Below are 20,797 nucleotides of genomic sequence, written 5' to 3' on the forward strand. Positions count from 1 at the left end.
AATATGAAATGTCGTCTTTGCAATGAATTTACAGAGACTGTCCAACACCTTGTCAGTGGATGCCCTTCCTTGGCACAAACAACATATCTTAAAAGACATGATGGCATGGCTCGCTGCTTTTATTATCGTCTCCGCCATGCCTGTGGCTTTGACTCCGAGGTCCATCCATGGTATGACCCTGAACATGTCCAGGGCGTCCCGGAAAATGATGCTTTTAAGCTTCTCTGGAATAGGCCAATATACAGCCTGAGACGAATTGCAACCAATAAACCTGATCTTGTCCATTTTGATAAAACCAATGAAATTATTTATATCATTTAATTTTCTGTCCCTTTTGACAGCAATGTGATTGGCAAGAATCAGGAAAAGCATGATAAATATGCGGACCTCGCCTTTGAAACAAACAATCCATCACGATCTCTGATGATACCTTTACTCTTGTTCAAGGTCTTATGAGCAGAGACCGTGACCAGAATGCCCAGAAAACATTCAATATTCATCAGATTGGTTGCTTTTTTTTCTTTCCGCACTCAACTAGTAGCGCACCCGAACGTAAGCGTCTAATGTTCTTAACATCCCCAGCACTACCTTGAATACCCTTAGATACTGTGAAAGGGTTCAACTTTAATGGTGTCTTGTCCGGAGTCTCAATAACAAGGAACCGTGGCCTATACTCAATCGATAGAGACGGTCTGTGGTCAGTATCAACAGGATCAATTTCAAGTTTACGTTTTGGGTTTTTTTGCAGGGTAGGTGATGAGGAGACTGCAGCGGAATAGGTGAGAGTACTAGATGAAGCAGATAATTCATTATCAACCAGTTTCCTTGCATCAACAAAGGAAATGTCATTTCTATGTTTGACTTCCAAAATTTTTGCCTGTCTCACGGAAGAAGAACATGCCTTTGAAGAGCTCATGTGCTCACCCTTACAATTTGCGCACTTGATGTGATCAGTGCACTCTATGCCATCATGGTTTTTACTACACCGGAAGCATACCTGGGTGTTTTTGCAAGATTTTGCACCATGACCATTGTTGGCATTTGAAACAACGGAGTGGATTTGGTATGTACACATCCAGACTGATGTTGAAATATTCTGCTTTAACAGAAGGTGGAATCTTTGTAAGGCAAAAGTGAAAAGGTAGGTGTTTGTTGTTATGGTTTTGTCACCTTCTCTCCTTGTAAATCGTTTTACAGACAGTAGTCCTTGAGATTTCATTTCTGCCACAATCTCTTATCTGCAGACTTATCTGCGAGGCACATTGCACGATCACGTACAATGCCTCTGCATGAATTTAGGGTCTTGTGGATGGTGATACGACAATCTCAGTGCTGGCAAAATGATCAGCTTCGAGATTTTGAGACTATTGCCTCCTTGCACATTCAACTAGAAGAGAGCCGCACCGGAGCCGTGCAACATTTTTAACAGTTCCACAAATGCCTCCAATTGATTTGGAAATAACAAGGATTAACTTTGAGGGGTGTACCATCACTTCCATCGACAACAAGAAATCGTGGTTATGAATCAATACTATTTATGGATTCCTCATTAGAAGATGTTGCAGCATCACTATCAATGTGCCTTCTTTTAGTTTTTGATCTGGAACCAGTAGGTAGTTGGGTAGCCATATGAAAAATATATTCGACACCCTTGGTCCCCACCCACCATGGAGTGTCAACATGGACGGAATTGCAGCGGAAGCCATCTACAAAACCAGGGCTACAAGGATGGTATGGTCCAGTAAGAAAGACGCAGGTAGCTATGATTAAAAGGTCCGGCTGGTCCGGCCCCGGACAATTACCTGATGACAAACATCCAGAGGTCATTAATGCCAGGTTGGTCCATGAGCCACTGCCTTCTGACGTAGGAGTCTAGGCAAAAGTGTGATATAGTAACAGTTTCGTGGTTTCCATAGTAACCACATGAAATATCAATATGAACACTGAAGTATAATTATCCATGCTCAGGGCATGGCGTGACCAGCCGATTGATAGAATTCGACCGATTCTACCACCCGTCTAGGTGAAGTAAGGGCCGAAGTGGTGTGTTGAGCAAAAGGAACAATGTTCAAGCTCCCACTGTCCTCAACCACCAGGATCCCGTCCTCCACCGACACCGGACGCAAACCACGGCAAACAGGCGCCCAATTTGGCCGCCTCTTACGACCAGCAATGGGGTGCTGTGGACACATTCTGCCCCGGGTCAACACGGGAGAAGAGCACTTAGCGTTACCCAGCACCCATCACGAGGAGTTGGCTCTTCACGGGTGCCGGTAAAATACTAGAAGATTTTATAGCCAATAATGACTTGTGTATATACAATGATGATTCAAGCACTTATCTGCACCCTGCAGCTGGCACCTACTCTTCTCTGCCAGTCTCTTGCAGACTATTCTCTACTAAATGAATTTGAGTGGTCAGTCCACAATGACCTCTGTGGAAGTAACCACTTTCCAACTATCTTATCAGCAATTAATCCATCTGATTCTCCATCTTATACAAGGTGGAAGTTTTCGAAGGCATAATAGTGGTTATTTAAACGTTATGCACATCTAAACTACGGCAGCAGTGTTTCCGTTATGTAACTGATCCTATTCGGCTTTTTTCTGACACTTTAAATGAAATAGCTGATGTGTGTATACCAAGGTCCTCTACTGCTCCACATGTAGGGACACTGTGGTTCAATTCCGATTGCAGGCAAGCCAGAAAAGCGAGGAAAAGGGCAGAAAATTATTTCCGCCATCATCCAACTGTCCACAACTTGAATAAGTTTAAAATGCTCAGTGCTAAAGCCCGTCGTACCTTCAAACAAAACAAACGGCAATCTTGGAAGAACTATGTCTCCAGGATTAATTCGCGCACGCCATTGTCCAAGGTATGGAACATGGTTCAAAGAATTTAAGGCAAAGGTTCAAAATCTTCAGTTCACCATCTCAAAGATGGTGATGATTTAATTACTGACAAATCTCAAATTGCAAGTAAAATTGGCGAAACACTTGCCAAAAATTCTTCATCGGCGAATTATGTCCCTGAGTTTCAGAGATACCAGAAACATCAGGAAAAGACAAAACTTAATTTTGAATCAAGTAATGGTGAATATTAATATGAAGCGTTTTCATTACATAAGTTATATACAGCTATTGCGCAAGCTCATGACACTGCAGCAGGTGATGACAATATTCATTATCAGCTACTGAAACATTTGCCTGAACCATGTCTGGTCTCTCTTTTAGATATATTGGACAAAACAAAGACATCCGGAAACTTTCTTCCTTCGTGGGGTAATGATATAGTCCCAATACCACAACCTGGCAGGGATCATACAGATCCGTAGAATTACAGACCGATATCTCTCACTAACCATGTCTGTAAAACCACGGAACTGTCGTAACTGGCGATTTGGGTGTTAGTAACCCTATTACCAGTTTCCTGTTACAAAGGCCGTTCTGACTTGCCGGGGATGATGTAAGCTCTGGATGCATACTCGCTTGGTCCGTCCTGGCTACTACATATCGGAATCATTGGTCTGACGAAAGGGACTCTTAACTAACACATAGCACTCATGTATTGGCACTCTGCCATACCATGAATAACTCAACACAAAGTTCTATACTCACATGGGTTTACTCGATCCCTCTTTTCATAACATCCTGACTTGGCCTGGACAGGGTAGGGCAAGCTCTTTACTGATCAATCGGGATGTGAACGTTCTGCTGACCCTTCAACCCGCAGTGCACCTTTTAGTGCTGATGGTGCCATTTTAAGGTGTTCGAGCCTGCTCTACCCTTATCACATGACCCTCTACAATCTCTCTGATTCGTTCAAAGTTACATCATTCCCTGGTCTCATGTCGTACCTCGTGATTGGAAATCTACCTGAATTCTAATTAGTGACTCAGCTTTAATTGCTGCTTGACGAATCTATTCTGTTCTGTTGCTTGACATTTATTCCCTTTTTCCATCCCTTAATATATTACCCAATAGTAATAGCATTGGTGCTATACCGATGTAACCGCAAATCTCAATAATGGATGTGCAATTCGTTTCTTGTATACGAATGCAATTTTCACCTTATTACACAACGTACGGTGAATAGAGATTAGTTTGGTATCCTGAAACCAATAATCTTATAACAAATATTCAATGTGATTTCAGGAAAATTCGAAGTACAATTCATCATTTGGTACGTTTAGAATCCTTCCTTAAAAATGCTATAGTAAATAAACAACATGTTGTATCAGGTATTTTTTTTTTTCTTGAGAAAGCTTATGATACGACCTGGAAGCATGGTATTTTAAAGGATTTACATGACTTTGGATTGAGAGGCCGTTTGCTTCTTTGCATATCAGAGTTTTTAAAAGACAGGCAATTTCAAGTCCGAGTGAGTTCTATCCTGTCTGATCATTACAATGAGGATCAGAATGTCCCTCAAGGTAGTATTTTGTCTGTCACTTTCTTTAATATTAAGTTTATCCAAGGTTTTAAATGATTCAATTGATGGGTCATTATTTGTGGATGATTTTAATATTTCTTGTTGTGGTAAAAATATGCACAACATTGAAAGACAACTGTAGTTGTGTTTAAACAAAATAAATAAATGGTGTCTTGAAAACGGCTTTATATTTTCTATATCCAAAACTAATTGCATACATTTTTGTAGAAAACATAAACCGCATAAGGACCCTCAACTTTCTTTAAATGGCACTCTCATCAAAGTTGTAAAGGAGGCCATGTTCTTAACTTTAATTTTCGATTCTCATTTAACATTCTTACTACTTATAAAATCCCTTGAAACTAAATGCCTGAAGGCACTAGATTTGTTAATGGTTGTTTCAAAGTCAAAGTGGGGAGAGGATCAAGCTACCCTCCTTCACTTATACAGATCATTGGTACCATCTAAACTTGATTATGGCACCACTGTATATGGTGGATCCTGTAAAAGCAACCCAAAACGTCTTGATTCTGTCCACTGCCAAGGCCTAACACTTTGTCTTGGGCCCTTCAGAACCTCACCTGTTGCCAGACCATGTTGAGGTCGATGAACCATCTCTTACACAACGCCGTATAAAATTGTCTTTCCAATAAATTACTAAATTATACGCTAATGAATCTAACCCTGCCTATAACTGTGTGTTCAATCCCCTTCATGAGGATTTATACCAGACGAAATCTTCTCTTGTTCCGCCTTCCAGGCACAGAATTAAACCATTTATTTCTGCTGCCGGCATTCCGCTGGAAAATATAGCTGCTTTCCGTCTTCTTTCTTCTCCCCCTTGGCAGTTGGTTAGACCACAAGTTGACCTAACATTAACTACATTTTATAAAAATTAGAAACTGATAACTTACAATATGTACAAGAATATAATCAATTAAAACATAAATATAGCAATTATAAATCCTTATTTACAGATGCATCCAAGGACGGTGGCCCAGTGGCTTGTACCACTGTCATTGGATCCAGAACAATATCGTCTAGATTACCGGATTACAGTTTCTTGCAAACATTCACTTTTAATTGAAGTCATTGAATTGTATAATGATATTGCTATGTCTATGTGAATTCTTGTTGTTTTATTATGTTTATTCATACAATCGCCAGCTTCTGAAGGGATGGTGTAAATCCAACTGGGGTCCATGTAGGTAGCGGAAGTACTGTAAGTCCCCATGGCCTCTAGTATGGTGATCTTCCTTCAGTTGCTGGTGATCTATGGTCTGTTTTTATATTGTATTGTCTGAATAGTGGTATTAGTTTTCATGCTCGTTTTAATTCTTATTGTGATAATCTAGTTGTTTTACTGTTCTTCGTTGACATTTTGTTTTACCATATACATAAATTCATTTTTTCAAGAATGTTCTCGTCACGACATGGCTGCAATATTGCCACTGTGACGTTAAATATGAACTCACTCACTCACTCACTCACTTTCCAACACTTCTAACCTGTAACCCCTTATGATATTCCTCCATCATTCTCATGGAATTTAAGAAGGCTAACTGCTCTTTAATTTTAAACCATCTGTGCTGACAAACTTAAACCTGAACTTTTCGCTGATGCTACTGACGCTGTAAAGTGTTTTTCTGATGAATTGAATAACATATGTATCCATATGCCCTCTGTACTTCCACACATTAGGAAACCGTGGTTCAACAATAATTGCCAACAGGCTCGAAAAGACTCAGAAAAACACTGAACATCATTTTCGTCGCCATCTTCTGGTCCACAATTTGAATAAACTTAACATTCTAAATGCTAAAGCACGATGTAGCTTCAAGCAAAGTAAACGCCACTCTTGGCGTATGTATGTATCAAAGACCAATGCTCGTACGGCGACATCCAATATATGGAACATGATTAAAAAAATCCAGGGTAAGGGCACTAAATGCAGCATTCACCATCTCCAAGATGGGGACCAACTACTGACTAATAAATCAGATACTGCCATTAAACTTGGCAAAAACCCTGGCCAAACATTCATTTTCTTCAAATTATTATTACCTGAATTTCAAAAATATCAACAAGAAAAGAAAGCTATAAATTTCAATTCAGAAAAGATTATTGCCGATGTGACGTTTAAATATTAACTCACTCACTCACTCTGATTGCAGTGTTTTAGTTAAGCGTGCTAGTTTTACGTTCATGTCTCTGATGTCTAGTATTTTTTTTACTGTCCATTGTCAACAGGTTTTATTATTCCAGATATTTTCATTATTTTAAACTAATTACTCTCGTCACGATATGGCTGCAATATTGCCGATGTGACGGTAAATATTAACTTACTCACTCATTCACTCACAGTACCATTGATTACGTAGTGCGTTTACAATCATTTGTGAAGGACGCTCTAATTAATAAACAGCATGCTCTGTCTATCTTTTTTAATCTGGAAAAGGCGTGCGACACCACATGGAAACTTGGTATGGTTTACGGTGACGTTTGCCTCATTTTATATCTAGCTTTTTAAATGACAGACACTTTCAATTCCGAGTGGGTTCTACCCTGTCTGATCATTGTAACCAGGATCAGGGTGTCCTGCAAGGCAGTGGTTTATCTGTGATATTATTTAGTATTACAACAGACAGACTTTCAACGGTTTTAAATGGTTCAGTTGATGGAACACTTTTCGTGAACGATTTTAACGTTTCTTGTCGTGCTGAAACTATGCACACAAAAGAGGGGCAACTACAATTATGTCTCAATAAAGTATATAAATGGTGTTTTGAAAACGGTTCTAAATTTTCTCATTCCAAAAAAACTGTATACATTTCTGTAGAAAATATAGACCACACAAAGACCCAGAACTATGTTTAAATGGCACTCCCATCAAGGTTGTAAAAGAGGCAAAGTCCTTAAGACATATTTTTGACTCTCATCTGACTTTCGTACCAGATATTAAATACATGAAAGTGCTTGACTTCATGAAAGTCGTGGAGGAGATCAAGCTACCCTCCTACATCTATATCGATCAGTCATCAGATCGAACTTGATTATGGCTCCATCACATATAGTGGAATCTGCAAAAGCAGTCTACAACTATTAGATTCTGTCCACCACCAAGGTCTGAGACTTTGTTTTGGGTCTCTCAGAACTTCTCCTGTTGACAGTATCTTTGTTGGAACTGATGAGCCATCTCTTTCCCTACACCGTATAAAATTAGCTTTACAATATGTTACAAAACTCCTTGCTAACGAATCAAATCCTGCATATAAATGTGTTTTTACTCCTCTCTATGAGGATTTGTACACTAAGAAACCTTCTCTTGTTCCGCCTCTTGGCATAAGAGTCAAATCTTTCCTTTCTCCTGCAGGTATTGGACCAGATAATATAGCCCCTTTCCGACTGCTTTCTTATCCTTGGCAATTTGTGAGGCCACAAGTTGACCTGACACTGAAAGCATTAAAAATCAGAAACGAATTAATTACAATATGAACAAGAATTTAATCAGCTAAAACGTAAATATAATACATACAAATCCTCATTTATAGATGGATCCAAGGATGGTGGCCCCGTAGCTTGTGTCACTGTCATTGGATCCAGAACAACAGCTTCCCGATTACCGCATAATCGCTCTATTTTTACTGCGGAAACAAACGCAATTCTAACGGTTCTTAAATATATTGATAGGCACCCCAAATATAAGCAATACATATATTTTCCGAATCTCCTTCGTGCCTTCTGGCTATTAAGAATTTTCTTGCAAGCATCCACTTTTATTAGACATTATTGAATTGTATAATGCTCTTGCTACTGGCCAATGTGGCATCGTCTTCTGTTGATTACTCAGCCATGTTGGAATCTCTGGTAACGCAATGGCAGGTCTTGCTGCTAAGGCAGCGCCCAAAAATCTGTAGCACCACTTCTGATTCCATACTCTGATTATAAAGCTGTTATTAAATCTTATATCCGTCATCAGATGCAAACGAAGTGGGACACTCAAGTAGGTGATCAGATGCAAACGAAGTGGGACACTCAAGTAGGTGATCAGATGCAAACGAAGTGGGACACTCAAGTAGGTGATCAGATGCAAACGAAGTGGCACACTCAAGTAGGTGATCAGATGCAAACGAAGTGGCACACTCAAGTAGGTGATCAGATGCAAACGAAGTGGCACACTCAAGTAGGTGTAAATAAGGTGTAGGTGGTTGTCAGTCCAGATTCGAAGAGGTCGATATGCGACGATGTCGCACTGGTCATACAAGATACACTCATGAGTATTTGTTTAAAGGTATTTGTTAGTATTGAGTTAGTATTTGTTGAGTATTTGTTAAAATGCCTCCGTTTTGTATCCCTTGTGATGAGAGAATCACGGTGGTGCTTGACTGTATTGATTTAGCTAGCACAAGGGATAAATACTTCCGTGTTAAAACAATTAAGGATCTTTTTAATGAAGCAAATTATCATTTAGTAATTGGTTCTTTAAAAGAAATTGAACTGTTGGGTAAATTTTGAACAACATCCTTTTACATAGATAAATGTTATTTCATCAATGATAGTGTAAATTAGCAAACTGCGATCGTGAGTGGTTGTGCCTTCAAAGGGTGTTAACATATCTAAAATTATTGTCACCCTGAGAAGGTACGTAAGTCCCAGAACTTTCAAAGTAAAAAATTCACGTACCAATGTTTTAAGCGTAGTATATTTGTTATTTTAAATTTTGGCTAAATGGTCTTACAGTCGCCAGCGACTGAGAGAAGGGTTCATATCTGTGTTAGTCTAGTATTTTTACTGTCCATTGTCGACAGATTTTATTAGTCCAGTTATTTTCATTAATTTAAATGAATTGTTCCCGTCACGATATGGCTGCGATATTGCCGATGTTACGGTAACTATTAACTCAGTTACTCGCTCACTACTCCTAAAATTACTACTACTACTACTACTACTACTACTACTACTACTACTACTACTACTACTACTACTACTACCACTGCTACTGATAAACCGGTTAGGTATAATTACTAGTTTTACATTCTTTTCTGTGATATTCTAGTTGTTTTAATATCTTTTGTCGACAGGTTTTTATAATACTCACATATTCCATTTCAGTGTTATGTTCCCGTCACGATATGGCTGAAATATTGCCGATGTGACGTTAAATATTAACTCACTTACCACTACTACTACAACTACTATTACAACTACTAGTATTACATCTACTTCTACTACAACTACTACTACCACTACAATTACTACAACTACTTCTATTACTACTACCTGTACTACAACAGCTACTACTACTGCTGCTGCTAATACAATTTTTTTCCGCCACTATAATTTGTCACAGTAACCTGGCACAAATATGCTTCATATACACGATGTAATTGTTAACAAACAATACACCTGTTACACGTTTGTATCGGATGACACAAGGACGTAAATAGTATTGTTGCTCTGTCCTTGTCGAACTCACTTTCTTGACTGCTGATTCTCTCCTTGGACGTCAGCGTTGAAGGTTCACAGTGACATGACATATTGCATTACCTCCGAATGTCCTCCCTGAAGGACCAAGTCAACAATGGTTTTAGAGTCGTCATCTCTCAGTGAAAGATTAGCTCCATGTTCTACCAGCAATTCCACAACTTCTTTATATCCTTGTACTGCTGCTACCATCACTGGTGTTCTCTTCTTCCATCCTCTGCTGTTTATGTCCACCGTGTTAAGTGAGAGGACATACTTCACTACGTCAAATCGTCCGCGGTAGCAGGCACTGTGAAGGATGTTGCTACCTGATTGTTCTCTGAGTGACAGATCAGCGCCATGGTTTACCAGTAATTCCACAACTGTTTTATATCCGTGTTCCGCTGCTACCATCACTGGTGTCCTCTTCATGTATCCCCTGCTGTTTATGCGCACCCTATTTAGTGAGAGGATATACTTCACAACATCAAATTGTCCGCGGTAGCAGGCATTGTGAAGGATGTTGCTTCCTGATTGTTCTCTGAGTGACAGATCAGCGCCATGGTTTACCAGTAATTCCACAATTTTTTTATATCCCTGTTCCGCTGCTACCATCACTGGTGTCCTCTTCATGTATCCCCTGCAGTTTATGTCCACCCTATTCAGTGAGAGGATATGTTTCACTACATCAAATTGTCCGTAGTAGCAGGCTCTGTGAAGGGTGTTGCTACCCGATTTTTCTCTGAGTGACAGGTCAGCTCCATGCTTCACGAGTAGCTCAACCACTTCTGTATGTCCCTGTTCTCCGGCTATCAACACTGGTGACTTCTTTTCATGTCCTAGACTATTGATGTCAACTAGGTCCTGTAAGAGGATGTACTTCACCACCTCTGCATGACCTTCCCTACACGCACAGTGAAGGAAGTTGTCACCATTTTCATCTGTGAGTGCTACATTGGCTCCTCTGCCCACAAGCAACTCCAGCACATCTCTATGTCCGTTGTCTGCTGCCAGCATCACGGCTGTTCTGCCACACCGTACTCTACCATTGATATCTAAGGTGTTCTTTGAAAGGACATACTTCACCACCTTCACATCTCCTCCCAGACACGCTGAGTGAAGGATGTTGATGCCGAATCTGTCGACCAGTGTTAAATTAGCCCCTTTACTCACAAGAAACTCCACCACTTTTATATGTCTTCCAGCTGCTGCCCACATCACTGGTGTTCTACCAATCCACTCTTGACAATTGATGACTGCCAATCCATGTTGCAACACGAGTTTCACCTTTGACAGATCCCCGGACTTAGAGGCTGCATGAAGGTCACACACTGGTGGGGCTGTAATACAAAGTTCAACTCTGAACACGCCTTGAACGACAGTTTGGAAGGTACAGCATCCAAGTTGCAGGGCATCATAGTATATGCTGAAACTGAAGTCAAAACGTTCATGTGCCAACTGTGATATACAAACATCAACTGAAACAATATGACTTGGCAGCTGACAATCTTCGCGAGCAGATGAACCTCGCATTGTTGTAGGCACCCGTAGCGAACCACCTCCTCGCCAAGCCCCCGTTGTGGACCCGGGGGGATATTTGGCCCACCAACCTGTTTGCCGTGCTTTGCAGCGCTGTGTCGGTGGATGTGGGGATACTGGTGGTTGAGGGCATAGGAGCAGAGCCAGTGCTCCTATTGCTCAACACACCACTTTGGCCCTGACTTCAACTAGACGGGGAGTTGAATGGACCTGGTTCTATCAATCGGCTGGTCACGCCAAGCCCTGAGCGTTACTATATGTAATATTGCACGAATTTTGTTGCACGAGAATTGTTATTTGTGTATTATTAGGTCTTGGTATATATTTGGACCTTTGGAATTTCAATTTTACAAATTTATGTTTTTGCCTAGAATCCTATGCCAGAAGGCGGTGGCTCATGGGCCAATCTGGTGGAATTATTAATCTTTTAATTCTTCTGCTGCAGTATATCATCCGGGTATCCTTGGTGCTGCAAGCTGGAGGCCCGCTTGCTTAAGCATTGTCCTTGTTATACTCCGTGGTGGGTGGTGAGCTCGGATGATGAACCATATGACACCAACCATTCCTGAGATTGTCCTATCAATCCACAAGACCATATATTCATGCAGAGGCATTGTACGTGATCGTGCATTGTGCCTCGCAGATATGTCTGAAGAAGAGATTGTGGCAGAAATGAAATCTCAAGGACTACTGTCTGTAAAACGATTTACAAGGAGAGAAGGTGACAAAACCATAACAACAAACACCTACCTTTTCACTTTTGCCCTTACAAAGATTCCACCTTCTGTTAAAGCATGATATTTCAGATCAGTGTGGATGTGTACATACCAAATCCATTCCGTTGTTTCAAATGCCAACAATTTGGTCATGGTGCAAAATCTTGCAAAAACACCCAGGTATACTTCCGGTGTAGTACAAACCATGATGGCACAGAGTGCACTGATAACATCAAGTGCGCAAATTGTAAGGGTGAGCATATGAGCTCTTCAAAGGCATGTCCTTCTTTCGTGAGACAGACAAAAAATTTGGAAGTCAAACACACATATGACATTTCCTTTGCTGATGCAAGGAAACTGGTTGATAATGAATTTTCTGCTTCATCTACTACTCTCACCTATTCCGCTACAGTCTCATCCCCTACCCTCCCAAAAAAACCCAAAACGTCCACTTGAAATTGATCCTGTTGATACTGACCACAGACCGTCTCTATCGATTGAGTATAGGCCACGTTTCATTGTGATTGAGACTCCGAACAAGACACCATTAAAGCTGAACCCTTTCACAGTATCTAAGGGTATTCAAGGTAGTGCTGGGGATGTTAAGAACATTAGACGCTTACTTTCGGGTGCGCTACTAGATGAGTGCGGAAAGAAACATTAACAACAAGCAACCAATCTGATGAATACTGAATGTTTTCTGGGCATTCCGGTCACGGTCTCTGCTCATAAGACCTTGAACATGAGTAAAGGTATCATCAGAGATCGTGATGGATTGTTTGCTGATATGTCCAAACTTGACATGGCATCACAGATGAAAGATCAAGGTGTGCTATACGTAAAACGCTTTTCAACCCGACAAAACAATGAAACCATCCAAACAAATACGTATCTGTTTTCTTTTTCATGTCCAAATGTTCCTAAATCAGCGAAGGCAGGCTACTGCAATATCCCAGCTGAAACCTACATCCCCAATCCACTCAGGTGTTTTAAATGCCAAAGATATGGACACGATGTAAATACCTGCACATTGTCTGTTGTGTGTGCTCACTGTGGTGGGAGGACACACACAACAGAAGATTGTGACAGTGATTTTGAAAAATGCACCAACTACTCAGGCGACCATTCATCGAAACAATGTCCAATTTGGAAAGAGCAAATGGCAATAAAGAGACTAAAGTTTACCCAAAACTTCTCTTTTTCTGAGGCAAAAAAAAACTGGTTAAGAGATCTGACCTTACAGAAAGTTATGCTACAAAAGCAAACACATAATCTGTGCGCAGCTCTAAAATAACAAAAGCAGCTACAAGCTGCCAAACTACCTTGACTTGGGTAAATTGCGACTCTCCACAACTTCTATACCCAGCTATGTCATCACAGACTGAGGATTCACTTCCTGGAACATCAAAGTCTTCTTCTGATCATAAATCATCTTCGCAGTCGAGTCTCAATCGACAGCTGATAGAGAACAACTGCTAAAGGTGAACCTAAGCCAAAGCCTGATGCTTCAAAACAACAAAGTGGCAGAGCTCCTAAAGGGTTACAAAAGGGTCAATAAATATGGGTCTCTTGAAGACATGGACGTTTCTGAAAACGTCCATTCTAGGGCACATAGCTTGTCGCCCTCCAAAAGATAGTTTATTCCAATAATATTGTACAGTGGAACTGTAGAGGATTGAGGACTATTTTACATGAATTACAGCTATTAGTCCACGATTTTACACCTTCAGCATTATGTCTCCAAGAGACATATTTAAAGCAAACAGATACATATGACCTTCGTCATTTTAATGCATATCATTGTTTTTCACCCCCAGGTGATAGGGCCACTCCTGGATCATCCATTCTAGTCAGACAAAACGTTATTCAAAGCCCTGTTCCACTTATTACTAATCTGCAGGCTGCTGCAGTGAGAATTACTTTACATGTAGCGTTTACGCTATGCTCTCTTTATATTTTGCCGTCTTCGACGTTTGCCAAAACTGATCTTCAAGCTCTATATGATCAACTCCCGAAGCCCTGCATTACAATGTGAGATTCAAGTTATTTATGTATCTATAATGATGGCTCCAGCACATATTTACACCCTGGTACAGGGACTTATTCTGCTCTCGACTTGTCCCTCACAAATTCAGAACTACTTAATGAATTCGAATGGTCAGTCAACGATGACCTCTGTAGAAGTGACCATTTTCCTACTATATTAAAAGCTGTAACTCCATCTGGTGTTCCTCCATCATCAAGGCGGAATTTTTAAAAGGCTAACTAGACTTTATATGAAACACTGTGTGCTGGAAATCTTAAACCTAAACGTTTTTTTGGCGTTAATGATGCTATTAAATGCTTTTTCTGATGAATTGAATTCCATAGCTGATGTGTGTATACCAAATTCGTCTGCAGTTCGACACTGCTCTTGATGCTCTGAAGCACTTACCAGAATCCTGACTAGAAACTCTTCTAAATATATTTGATATTATTTGGACATCGGGTAACTTTCCTCCCTCATGGCGTCACGCCATGTTAGCACCAATATCTAAACCTGGACGTGATCATACGGATCCGTCCAGTTATCGACCTATTTCATTAACTAGCTGTGTTTGCAAGACCATGATAAGTAATCGACTTGTTTGGTACTTGGAAACTAATTACCTTATCACAGATATACAATGTGGTTTCCGTAAAAACAGAAGTACAGTCGATCACTTAGTGCGTTTGGAATCATTTGTGAAAATGCGCTGATTAATAAACAACATGCTGTGTCTATCTTTTTTTATCTTAAGAAAGCATATGACTCAACCTGGAAATATGGCATTTTACGAGATTTACATGATTTCGGTTTGCGAGGTCGTTTGCCTGAATTCATAGCCAACTTTTTACATAACAGACAATTTCAAGTCCGCGTGGGTTCTACCCTGTCTGATCAGGATCAGGGTGTTCCACAAGGCAGTATTTTGTCTGTTACACTTTTTAGCATCAAGATCAACAGTTTATCAAAAGTTTTAAACGATTTAATAGATGGATCTTTATTTGTGGATGATTTTAATATATGTGGATGCATACTATTGAACGGCACCTACAGTTGTGTATAAACAAAATAGACACATGGTGTCTTGAAAACGACTTCAAATTTTCTAAATCAAAAACCAAAATACAAACCACATAAAGACCCAGAACTGTTTATAAATAGCACTCCCATCAAGGTCGTTAAGGAGACAAAGTTCTTGGGTCTGATTTTCGACTCACATTTAACTTTTCTCCCTCATATCAAGTCCCGAACAAATAAATGCCTTAAGGCGCTGGATTTATTGAAGTCGTTTCTAATTCAAAGTGGGGATGGGATCAGCCTACCCTCCTTCACTTATAGGCACACGTGAACGGCCACCTCCTCGTGGTGGGTAACGCTGAAAGCCGTTCACCCCCGTCGTGGACCCGGGGGGGATATTTGGTCCACCAACCCGTTTGCCGTGGGTTGCGGCCCTGTGTCGGCGGAGAAAGGGATCCTGGTGATTGAGGGCAATAGGGGCCTGTAACCGTGTTCATGTTGCTCAATACACCACTTTGGCCCTGACTTCGCCTAGACGTGTGGTTGATTGGGCCCGGTGCAACCAATAGACTGGTCATGCCGAGCCCCGAGCACTAAATTTCATTGCTCGATCATTGTTTGGCTTGGTGTTAATTTCAACACAATATTTAAATATACATATATACATATGCTATGATACATGTGGTTTTTTTTGTTTTTGTTTTGTTTTTAAAATGAGAAAATTTGCCTAGATGCCAGTGTCAGAAGGCGGTGGCTCATGGGCCAATCTGGTCGAATTATTAATTATTAATTTTTCTGCTGGAGTATATCATCCCGATATTCTTGATGCTGCAAGTAGGAAACCCACTTGCAATTAGCATTGTCCTTGTGATACTCCGTGGTGGGTGGGGAGCCCAAATGATGAATCAAAATAATCTTACCATGGACTACCAAACCCCCACAAAAAAAAAAACGAACGTCAGCTCGACAATGATAATGAACAGAGGTCATCCAACTCAACGGACAATTGGCCACGTTTCCTGGTTCTCAATACTGTAGACAAGACACCACTGAACCTAAACCCTTTTGTAATCTCTAAGGGCATATATGGCATTGCAGGTGAGGTGAAGAAAATAAAACGTTTGCGTTCAGGATCTTTTCTGATTGAATGCAGCAGGAAACAACAAGCCACTAACTTGATGAATACAGAAACGTTTGCTTGAATCCAGGCTTCAGTTGCTGAACACAGAACACTGACCAGCAGCAAAGGTATCATTAGAGACAGGGATCGTTTGTAGGCCGAAATGTCAGAACTGGACATCGTTTCTGAAGTGAAGGATCAGGGAGTCACATATGTCAAGCGATTCACCACCCGCAAAAATAATGATGTCATTCCAACAAATACGTACCTCTTTTCCTTCTCTTCACCAAATCCTCCTAAGTATGTCAAGGTTGGTTACTGCACTATGTCAGTTGATGTTTACATTCCAAATTCTTTGCGATGTTTCAGATGTCAAAAATATGGTCATGGTGTCAACACGTGCACAAAGCCAATAACATCTGCTCACTGTAGCGAGACTTCACACGTAACTGAAGATCGTGAAAGTACACTAAAAAATGCACAAACTGTTCCGGTAATCATTCATCTTTTTCCAAAAAACTGTACAGTATGGACAAAATAAATGGAAATCATCAAAGTTAAATTTACTCAAAACATTAGCTTCGCTGATGCTAAAAAACTCGTTGAATCAACAGTACCCAATGTTTCATATGCATCAGTCATTAAGACACCGTCTGAAAGTTTGTCAAGAGTAAATTCGGCAGTCACTAGTTTTTCCACAGAGTGTCAAACAGATTTGACTTGGGTAACAGCTGACACCCCTCACCTTCTTATACCTGAAGAACAGTCTACTCAGACTTCGGAACCATGTATAAACAGTCAGATCCAAGTTCAGGATGAATCACAGTCATTCCCTCAGTCCACTCAGAAGACTCGTCCAGAAACAAGTTCAAAGAAAACAGTTAAAATAGAGTCAAGACTAGGGCAGAAACAGTGAAAAAAGGTGTCAGAGCTTCAAAGGGTTCGGAGAACCATCTTCAATTATTTAACAAATATGGTTCATTGGAGGACATGGATGTGTCAGAAAACATCCATCCCAGGGCACATAGCTTGTCGCCCTCACAAAAAGCAAGGGGTAGATCCCCTATCCATCCACCTAAAAGATAGGTCATTTAACTAATATCGTACAGTGGAATTGTAGAGGTCTAAGAACTAATTTCAATGAACTACAGCTTTTAGTCCAGGATCTCACACCATCCACATTCTCTGTGAATGAAACACATCTGAAACAGACAGATAATTTTAACTTACGCCAGTTTAACGCCTATCATTCTCTTTCCCCTCCGGGTGATAGGGCCACTGGATGTTCTACTATTCTTGTACGGCAAAATGTTATTCATAGCCCTGTTATACTAAACACTAATCTCCAAGCTGTTGCAGTGCGACTGACTCTGGGTGCAGCATTTACACTATGTTCTCTGTATATTCCGCCTTCTTTAACACTTCAACATACTGACCTTCAATCAATCTATGACCAACTCCCAAAACAACGTGTTATTATGGGTGACCTAAACGGTCACAACCCACTCTGGGGCAGTACTAACACTAATACTAAAGGCAAAATAATTGAAGATTTCATTTCAAATAATGACCTGTGCATATTTAATGATGATTCAAGCACCTATCTGCATCCTGCAACTGACACTTATTCTTCTCTAGATTTATCTCTTGCAGATTCTAACCTCCTCAATGAATTTGATTGGTCTGTTCATAATGACCTTTCCTCTCAGAAATTACTCCATCCAATTTTCCCTCGTTTACAAGATGGAACTTTTTGAAGACTAACTGGTCTTTATATCAAACTATGTGTCAATCAAAACTCCGACCTGAATGTTTCAGTGATATAACTCATCCAATTCAAACTTTTGCTGACATTCTAAATAAAATAGCTGATGAGTGTATACCAAAGTCCTCTACGACTCCACATGTGCGAAAACCGTGGTTCAATGCAGATTGCAGACAGGCCAGAAAAGCGAGGAAAAAGGCAGTCCACATTTTTTTCGCCGTCATCCAACTGTCCATAACCTAGACAAATTCAAAATACTGAATGCAAAGGCGCGCCGTACCTTCAAACAAAACAAACGACAATCGTGGAGAAATTATGTCTCCAAACTGAATTCACGTACGCCAGTGTTCAAAGTATGGAACATGGTAAAAAAACTTGAAGGTAAAGGTTCAAAATCAGCCGTACGATATCTCAAAGATGGTGATAATTTAATTACTGACAAATGTCAAATTGCAAATAAAATTGGCGAAACTCTTGCCAAAAATTCTTCATCAGCAAATTATGTCCCTGAGTTTCAGAGATATCAGAAACAACAGGAGAAGACAAGCATTCATTTTGAATCGGATAACGATGAAGACTATAATAAAATGTTTTCATTACATGAGCTATATACAGCTCTTGAACAAGCTCATGACACAGGAGTGGGTGATGACAATATTCACTATCAGCTGCTGAAACATTTGCCAGAACCATGTCTGCTCACACTTTTAGATATCTTTGACAAAATATGGACATCTGGAAACTTTCCTCCTTCTTGGCGTAATGCCATTGTAATCCCTATACCCAAACCTGGTAAGGATCATACTGATCCTTCCAATTACAGACCGATCTCTTTAACCAGCTGTGTCTGCAAAACCATGGAACGAACAGTATCTGGAAACCAATAACCTCATTACAAATATTCAGTATGGTTTTCGGAAGAATAGAAGTACTATTGATCATTTAGTACGTTTAGAATCTTTTGTCAAAAATGCTATAGTAAATAAACAACATGCTGTATCGATATTCTTTGATCTCGAGGAAGTGTATGATACCACCTGGAAGCATGGCATTTTAAAGGATTTACATGATTTTGCGCTGAGAGGTCGTTTACCTCATTTTATATCACAGTTTTTAAAAGACAGGCAGTTTCAAGTACGAGTGGGTACAACCCTGTCTGACCATTATAATCAGGATCAGGGTGTTCCACAAGGCAGTATATTGTCTTGTCACATTATTTATTATTAGGATAAACAGTTTATCCAAGGTTTTAAACGATTCCATTGATGGATCACTTTTTGTGGATGATTTTAATATTTCTTGTCACGGTAAAAATATGCATACTATTGAAAGACAATTGCAGTTGTGTTTAAACAAAATATATAAATGGTGTCTTGAAAACGGCTTTACATTTTCTCAGTCTAATTGTATACACTTTTGTAGAAAATAGAAGCCACATAAGGACCCTGAACTATCTCTAAATGGCACTCCCATCAAAGTTGTAAAGGAGGCCAAGTTCTTGGGACTTATTTTCGATTCTCATTTAACCTTACCACACATTAAACCCCTTAAAGCTAAATGCATGAAGGCACTTGGTTTGCCCATAACCGTGTTTTCAATCCGCTTTATGAGGATTTGTATAACAAAAAGTCTTCTCTTGTCCCGCCTCTAGGGCACAGAATTAAACCCTTTCTTTCCTCGGCCGGCATTGAGCTGGAAAGTATATCGCCTTCCCGTCTTTTTTCTTCTCCTCCTTGGCAACTGGTAAGACCACAAATCGACCTAACATTAACTTCATTTAAAAAATCAGAAACGAATGAATTACAATATAAACAAGAATATAATCAAATAAAAACTAAATATAGGAATCATAAACCCTTTTTTACAGATGGTTCCAAGGACGGTGGTGCAGTAGCTTGTGCCACTGTCATTGGATCCAGAACAATATCTTCTAGAATTCCAGATAACAGCTCTATTTTTACTGCAGAAGCAAACGCCATATTAACAGCTCTTAAATACATTCAAAGACACCCTAAACGTAAACAATATGTAATTTATTCAGACTCTCTTTCTTGTCTTCAGGCGATTAAAAATATTTCTGCAAACATCCACTTTTAATAGAAATTATTGAATTGTATAATGATCTTGCTACTGGCCAATACGACATTAGTTACCCAGCCACGTTATTCCATACACTGATTACAAAGCTTGCACTAGAACGTATATCCGTGATCTGATGCAGAAGAAGTGGGACACTCAAGTAGGTATCAATAAATTACATGAAATAAAACCGTATATTGGTTACACCTACTTGGGCTGTCAGTCCAGATTACTATGAGACGATATCGTATTGGTCACACCAGATATACTCATAAATATCTTTTGAAAGGTGTGGATCCTCCATTTTGTATCCCTTATGATGAAAGAATCACGGTCAAGCATGTCTTCCTTGACTGCGTGGAATATTCCATCACAAGGGATACCTATTTTAAATCACGTAGTATGAAGGACCTTTTTACTAATATCAGTTCTCATTTAATTATTACATTTTTAAAAGAATTAGATTAATTAAATGAATTGTACATAGATAATTTTTTATTATTGGAAGTTTAAATTGGTAACTGTGCTTGTTAGTGGTTGTGTCCTCAAATGGGGTTGAAGTACCGTAAAACTATTGTCCTCCTGAGAGTGTACCTAAGTCCACAAACATTCAAAGTAAATTCAAACTTTCCATGTTTTTA

At 39.8% G+C, this 20,797-nt stretch overlaps 1 protein-coding gene across 1 annotated transcript; it reads right to left on the bottom strand.

Moving 5' to 3' along the window:
* Positions 1-7,533: 7,533 nt before the first annotated feature.
* On the bottom strand, positions 7,534-11,566 carry LOC137281102 (ankyrin repeat domain-containing protein 50-like). The gene is made up of 3 exons (XM_067812234.1): positions 11,505-11,566; positions 9,979-11,326; positions 7,534-7,635 (listed from the first exon to the last, which is right to left on the bottom strand). Exons 1-3 carry the CDS (start codon positions 11,564-11,566, stop codon positions 7,534-7,536), a joined length of 1,512 nt encoding a protein of 503 aa, XP_067668335.1.
* Positions 11,567-20,797: the final 9,231 nt, after the last annotated feature.

The sequence above is a fragment of the Haliotis asinina genome, chromosome 4 (genome assembly GCF_037392515.1).
Source record: "Haliotis asinina isolate JCU_RB_2024 chromosome 4, JCU_Hal_asi_v2, whole genome shotgun sequence".
Classification (NCBI taxonomy): domain Eukaryota; kingdom Metazoa; phylum Mollusca; class Gastropoda; order Lepetellida; family Haliotidae; genus Haliotis; species Haliotis asinina.

Coding starts and splice junctions, on each gene's coding strand:
- LOC137281102 (XM_067812234.1), bottom strand. CDS start 11,566: ATGCCCTCAACCACCAGTATCCCCACATCCACCGACACAGCGCTGCAA. Junction 11,327..11,504: donor CTGCAAAGCACGGCAAACAG/GTTGGTGGGCCA, acceptor TTTTGACTTCAG/TTTCAGCATATACTATGATG. Junction 7,636..9,978: donor TTCAGGGAGGACATTCGGAG/GTAATGCAATAT, acceptor TATACGGTGTAG/GGAAAGAGATGGCTCATCAG.